Source organism: Berghia stephanieae, unplaced genomic scaffold, assembly GCF_034508935.2.
Source record: "Berghia stephanieae isolate SIO BIC M18660-M18661 unplaced genomic scaffold, UCSD_Bste_1.3 scaffold3849, whole genome shotgun sequence".
In the NCBI taxonomy this organism is placed as follows: Eukaryota; Metazoa; Mollusca; class Gastropoda; order Nudibranchia; family Aeolidiidae; genus Berghia; species Berghia stephanieae.
The window spans coordinates 1-7,360 of record NW_027625121.1 but is presented as its reverse complement, the minus strand read 5'-3'; the positions used below and the strand labels follow the sequence as shown (position 1 = coordinate 7,360).

At 42.7% G+C, this 7,360-nt stretch overlaps 1 protein-coding gene across 1 annotated transcript; it reads right to left on the bottom strand.

Moving 5' to 3' along the window:
- Positions 1-149: 149 nt before the first annotated feature.
- LOC144961732 (thiopurine S-methyltransferase-like) lies at positions 150-6,936 on the bottom strand. The gene is made up of 2 exons (XM_078894828.1): positions 6,798-6,936; positions 150-525 (listed from the first exon to the last, which is right to left on the bottom strand). The coding sequence occupies exons 1-2, from the start codon at positions 6,899-6,901 to the stop codon at positions 429-431; spliced, it is 201 nt and encodes a 66-aa protein (XP_078750954.1). The 5' UTR covers positions 6,902-6,936; the 3' UTR covers positions 150-428.
- Between the last annotated feature and the right edge of the window lie 424 nt (positions 6,937-7,360).

Below are 7,360 nucleotides of genomic sequence, written 5' to 3'. Positions count from 1 at the left end.
TCTTGATGTGCATTCAAATATTATTATTGGCCCTTGAACTATTTAGTCATTATTAACATCTAAAACACAATGCAAAGAATATGATTTGTCTTGAGGGTCTATTCCAAGGGAAGACTGGAATAATCCAGAGGTCAGCCTCAGTGCAGCGCTGCAAACTGAACCAGGTTGAGGCTAGTTGCTCAAGGTCACACACAGAGTATCCGAACTCTTTGCATTTAGGATAGGAAGCAAAGACCGTACCTACCGCTGAGCCACACTTCCTACGTGAACTGTTCGGAGTACGTGGGAAAGAACTGAACTATAAATTTACAGCCATAGTTCAATTTCAAAGAGTAAACTGATAATTTTTAAATCAAGAAAAAAACCTAAAGCACGGGCGTTATTGCACCCACTAAAATGAGTTTCATTTGACTTCAAATTTGTCTATCTTACCATAGCATATCCAATGATTTGCCACACAGAGGCACTAAGATTTTGTGTATTTTGTGTTTGGCATTCACCAATGGGATTTGTTCCTCTAGAGTCCTGAAATAAAATACCAAACAATATTTAATCAAGTAATATTGTTGCAAATCCCTGATTGCAGGAGTAATGATATATGTGCTACAGTATTTTATTATATTATTATTATTATTATTATTATTATTATTATTATTATTATTATTATTATTATTATTATTATTATTATTATTATTATTATTATTATTATTATTATTATTATTATATTATTATTATTATTATTATTATTATTATTATTATTATTAATTATTATTATTATTATTAATATATTATTTATTATTATTATTATTATTATTATTATTATTATTTATTATTATTATTATTATTATTATTATTATTATTATTATTATTATTATTATTATTATTATTATTATTATTATATTATATTATTATTATTATTATTATTATTTTTAAATTATTATTATTATTATTATTATTATTATTATTAATATTATTATTATTAATATTATTATTATTATTATTATTATTATTATTATTATCATTATTATTATCAAGATCATAATCATCACCATCATCATCATCATCATCATCATCATCATCATCATCATCATCATCATCATATTATTATTATTATTATTATTGTTATCCACAATCCTTTCCCCACATTCATGAACCATCTTAAAAACTCTGGCCAACCGTGACAGTGAAATTTTTAAAAATTCTCCACGAGCTCCTGAGAGTGACAGTGGGAGAGAGATTTTGAACCCTGGTCTGTTAGTTACCAGATAGTGTCTCGTCTAATTGGTGAATAAGTATGGAAACTCCTTTTGTAGTTCGGACCCAAAGAAACTCGTTCTTCCAAGTTCAGCTCTATATGTGACAAACCACTCAAAGCGGTGTTTTGACTGGGTGTTATATATGCTTAATTCACCGACAATTCGCTTGTCAATAAAAAGACATTGAGTGAGGTGTGAGCCTATTTGTCATTGACTACCAGTTTTTTCTTTCAGATATCATTTTCTTGTTGTGTAGATCTTGGATGAGGAAGTCATTCAGATATCAGGATTGGGTACCTTTACTCCTGCATATCCGGTGTTTATGCTCAGAGAAAATGAACACATATTATCTTGTAGTTATCCTTCGTTCTTCTCTCTTTCTTGTCACAATAGGGATTTAACACCGGTTTAGAGGAGGAATAGGGAGTATCTTGAGACAGATAGATTCAGGGATGTCCATAAGGGCACCAGCGTTTCCTCTATTATCCTTTGAAATTGCTATTAGAAATTCCCTCACCACACCGGTATACAATGAGTACCTGGCCTGGAACAGTGTTGTCTCTGTAAAAACAAAATCTTAATTAGTATGGCCTTGTAATGTGTTGCTGTTGTCTTTGTATCTCTTGTAAAGCGCTTTGAGCATATTAACTTTGATGTTTCTTCACTGAGTGTCTTTTTCTATTTCTTCCCAGTCTTTTGATTGATGGGCCAATACTCAGTCGTCTGCATAGCCCAGTTGAAGTGATTGGTTGGCAGTCAAATCACTGATGTGGATGTCGAACAGTGTGATTGCAATGACTGATCATTGTGGTACATCATTCTTTATCTTTCATGTTTTGATTTTCTCCCCTCCTTTAATAACAAGGAATTTTCTAGGTCCGATCATGCTTGAGAGGAGTTTGATGGTCTTTTTCACGGTAGCATTCTGGCCAATTTCAACATTAATCCTCCGGTCCAGACTGTATCGTAAGCCGCAGAGAGATCGATTAGGACGGCCCCAGTCTTCAGTTTATTTTCAAATCCCGATTCTATAAAGGATGTAAGTGCCAAAAAGTGTTCAGTAATTCCTTTTAGTGGTCTAAAATCTGCCTGCTGCACTGGTATCCATTTATCTACATGAGGGGTGATCCTTATAAGTAGGACTCTTTCTAGTAATTTGTACAGGCAGCATAGTAGTGATATTGGTCTGTAGCTGGGTGATTCTGTAGCTGATTTGCCTGGGATGGCAATGATCTTGGCATGTTTCCATACAGTGAATATTTACCCTTATTCATAATATCGGTGAAGGTGTTTGCCAACCAGTCAATTGCTTGGGGTCCAAAATGTGTGAGCATATGTGGATAGATCCCATCTAAACCGGCAGCTTTCCCATTTTTAATTTTGTTCAGCTCTTCATTTATTTCATTTGGTGAAATTGGAATTGAGCGCATTGGGCCTTGAGGAGGTTGTGATTTTATTATGCGCTGGCATACTTTTCTAATTTTCTTCTCAAAGTTGAGGTTTGGTATGTTCTTTCCCCTTTGTTTTATTTCTTTGACTACTTTGTCCACCCCTATTGATGGCACTGTTCTTATTTGGGATGACTCAGGATTTAGTTTTTTTTTATTGTTTTCCATGCATGGCGGCTCGAGTGACCCACGTCAAACTTTCTACCACCTCAATCCACATTTCTTTTCGGTTTTCACGCAGAAACTGTAACAGTACCTCCACTATATTTTCATCATGAGTGTCCTCATACTTCTTGAGTAGTTCTTTACTACGATTTGTCCAGCAAGGGATTATTGTTTTCAGAAACCCCTTGATATGTGTTTCTTTGAATACCAAGGACAAATTTGGTGAATCTACCAATTATTTCGTATTTTGACTCTATTCTTTGACACGTATTAAAATTGCATCCCAGTCAGCCTGTAGAAAGTTCCATCTGAATTTTGGTATGGATTTCATCACGGGGATCTGAATGCCCGTTGTTATCAGGACGAACCGATTTTGGCTATTTGGAAAGTCCACAAGAACGTCTCTTGTTGCAGGTAAGGTATTTCCATCTTTATTTTTTTTCAGACAAAGGCAAGGTCTGGGGTGAATTATTTTTTCCATCTTGCTGATTTCAATGTACCTTTTTTATTCGGGTTTTATAGCTGTGTGAGTTCTGATTGATTGGCACATGTACTTATTGAAATCCCTGGGGGATAATTTTTGGAGTACCCCCCCCCCCCTCGTGGATCTTTACCTTGCAGTTGGTGAGGGGGCTTGAGGCACACGGGAGGGCAAAGGTGTAAATCCCGGTCGACCGTCACGAGACCATCCCGGGTATCGAGCCAACGAGCCACATGAGCTGGTCGCCCCGGTGTGTGACTAATTTGATCCAAACCCGGTGCCCGAATAGCAGCCCTATCCGGGCGCCACACTATTATCCTTATGTCGAGTCCCAATCAGTCCCGTCAATGGCGAAGCGGTCTGCCGCCTAGCCAAATAATACCGCGTTCGTGTCGCCAGGGTCGTCGGCACGTCCGAGAAAAAAGCAAACGTCCCATGCATCAATCGGTTCGCGGCCTGCCGATCGGAAAATGCGACGGCGGGGATGGCGAACTGACGCGTATATTGTCCCTGAACGTCGAGAGCCAGAGTATGGCAAAAAATGAGCTTTTATCAAAGCTATTGGCCGTTCACTGCGTAGATATCCTCCTGTTACAGGAGACCCACCTTTATTCAGGCGCGCAATCTTCCCGATTCCAGATCCCAGGCTATACGGTGGTCCAACGCGAGGACACTTCGAGGCTCAAAGGAGGGGTTAGCGTTTACGCTAAAGAGCCATCGAAGGTAAGGGTCATTGAGAGCGTAACGGGCAGCAATGGGGTGAACCGAATTTCCGTGGAAGTAGGTGGACTGTGTTTGCATAATATTTACAAACCACCTAGAGCGACTTGGACTACACCACCGGTACCGGTGGTCAGCCATCCTTCCATCTGCCTGGGAGACTTTAATAGCCACCATCACGAATGGGGCTACCGAGACTGCAACGAGGCAGGAAGACAACTCCGCTCATGGATGGACTGTAATGATCTACACCTAGTGTACGATCCTACAGCCAAGGGTACCTTCCGGGGTACCCGCCATAAGAAGGAGTATACTCCAGACCTCACCCTCGTAACGAAAGGCGCGAACGGTGAACCGCTGCAGGTGAAGCGGACAGTCCTCGGGGACTTTCCGCATAGCCAGCACAGGCCGGTTCTTGTCACAGCTGGGGTGACAATACCGAGGGTGCAGTCTCTCCCACTTTGCAGATGGAATTTCAGGAAGGCTGACTGGGAGGAATTCAGTTCCTATATCGAGCAGGTCTGCCCTGCCATTCCTCCCAAGTCCAAGAATATAACCGATTCAGTAGGCTACTGTATAAGAGCGCTCAACGCTCTATTCCACGGGGCAAACGGAAATTCTACACCCCTTGCTGGACGGCAGAGTCGGAAGAGCTGTACCGAGAGTACCAGCATACCCAGTCCCAGGACGCAGCCGATAGACTACTTCAGTCTCTGGCAGAGGGAAGGAAGCAACGGTGGCAGGAGACCGTGGAAAGTCTCGACTTTACACACTCCAGCCGCCACGCTTGGCGTTTGATAAAGAAATTGGACCCAGATCGGAATTTCGCGAAGGCTGCACCGGAATGCGAGGCAGACACAATTGCCAAGAATATTAAGAACCGTAGTAAGCGGGTCCCTAATCAGGCTTTTGAGCGCGGTGTCCGCAAGGCGTACCGTACGATTTTGGACTCGCTACCTGCGGAGGAGTCGGACTGGACGGCCCCGTTCAGTCCCCGAGAAGTGGGTGCAGCCATTAGCGAAGTGAAGAACGGCAAAGCAGCAGGGATAGATGGTGTATATCCCGATATGGTGACGCATCTGGGCCCCAGGGCACGGGCATGGCTAGCAGAGGCAATGTCTGACATCCTTGCAAAAGGAAATCTTCCACAAGTGTGGACGCACGCGAAGATAGTTGCCATCCTGAAGCCAGGGAAGCCGGCGAAGGAGGCAGACAGTTACAGACCCATATCGCTGCTGAGCTGTCTTTACAAATTGTTGGAGCGTGTTCTATTAAACCGATGGGGGCCGGTCCTAGACGCTGCCCTGCCACCTGGCAGGCAGGCTTCAGGGAAGGGAGGTGCACCACGGAGCAGGTCATTGCCCTTAAAGAGCATATTGAGCACAGGTTCGAGAGAAAACAGCAAACAGGTGCTGTGTTTATAGACCTATCAGCGGCGTACGATACGGTCTGGTGCGATGGGTTAATGCTCAAACTTGCAAAAATCATAAGGTGCAAAAAGACCTTGAAGTTGTTCTCTTCGATCTTAGGGGAAAGGCAATTCCACGTCGCGCTGGGAGACGTCACGAGCAAAGTAAGGAAATTGAAGAATGGGGTCCCTCAGGAGTCGGTACTTGCGCCAATGTTGTTTAACGTTTATATTAGCGATATGCCGAACACTTCCTCCCTGAGGCTGGGATACGCAGACGACTGGGCACTCGTTACTCAGAGTAAAGTGTGGACGTCACCAGACTCAAATCCTACTTTGACAAGTGCTACCTGAAGATGAAACACTTCAAAAACCGTGGCCACTGCATTTCACTTATGCAGTGGTGGCACACCCGTAAACTGAATGTCCTAGTCGGGGACCAGCCACTCCCATATGAGCCGCGTCCAAAATATTTAGGGGTGACGTTGGATCGCAGCCTTACCTATCGGGTTCATCTCGAAGGGGTTGCCGGAAGATAGAGAAACGCAACAGTCTTCTGAGGAAGCTGGCGGGATCGACTCGTGGGCGCACTATGCTATTCCACCGCGGAGTATTGCGCTCTAGTGTGGGGTAGAAGCAGAAACGTTGAGAAAGTGGATGTAAAACTTCGCAAGTCGATGCACATAGTGTCGGGAACGCTAGCAACAACCCTAGAGAATGGGGCCCCGGTAATGGCAGCGATCCAGCCCCCCGATGTCCGGAGGGAGACCATTACGGGAAACTGGCTGAGTAAGATCAAAGAGAGGGAATGGGGATACCCCTCTCATGCGCATAATGAACGGTGCCCCCGTTTCGAGCCGAAATAAGTCCAGGCAACCCTTGTACGCAGAATCCCTGACTACGGACAGAGCTGCACATACGAGATGAAAGTCGGTTTGGACGAATTCAATCCCTCATGGGGGCAGGGACCTACACTCCTCTAAGCTTGGTGAGAAGTTGCCAGGCTTTGATACCAGTAAGAGGAGACACTGGGTAGCTGCAAATCGGCTCGGTCGAGGAGCTGCTAACGCGGTGCGTTACATCAGTGGGGTCTAACTTCCTGTCCAATATGTCCACGCTGTGGGCAAGAACCCGAAACGGCAGAGCATCTAGTCGAAAGGTGTGTTGTGACGATGCTACCAGGCGGGTTCGCGACGGTGCACGAATGCGGACCGGACTTTGCTGATTGGGTCGATCGTCATAACATAATAGTGTGAACCATAAGAAGCTGTTGGAGTACCCCGATCACAGTGATGGCTAATACGAGTAGTTACACTTACCTATTAACTATAGGTTCGTGGAAATGTATTTTTCGATCATCCCAACGTTTTTTCCAGAACTGGATTGTACATGTTTTTAACGAAGGATCATGAGCATCAGACATTGTGGTCAAACAATAGTCTACACGGATGTAGAATAAAACCTAAGGAAAGAAACGGGTAATGGCTATGGTAGTCATTGATGATGATGATGTTGATGATGATGATGATGATGATGATGATGATGATGATGATGATGATGATGATGATGATGATGATGATGATGAAGCTGATGAGTATAATGATGATGATGATGATGATGATGATGATGATGAGATGATGATGATGATGTGATGATGATGATGATGGATGATGATGATGATGATGATGATATATTATTTATTATTATTATTATTATTATTATTATTATTTATTTATATTATTATTATTATTTATTATTATTGTCATGATGGGAATTTGACAAGGTAATACCCGAATCTTAAGCTGTCAGCGGTCATCAATTAAATGGGTTGATCTTATCTTATATTGCACTTCGCACATAGGTGCGGGAAATTCCCTAATTC

What these genes read in the sequence shown, in the direction of transcription:
- LOC144961732 (XM_078894828.1), bottom strand. Translation starts at nt 6,901, where the DNA reads ATGTCTGATGCTCATGATCCTTCGTTAAAAACATGTACAATCCAGTTC. An exon ending in CACGAACCTATAGTTAATAG is followed by an intron (nt 526 to 6,797) that starts GTAAGTGTAACT and finishes ATTTTATTTCAG; the next exon opens with GACTCTAGAGGAACAAATCC.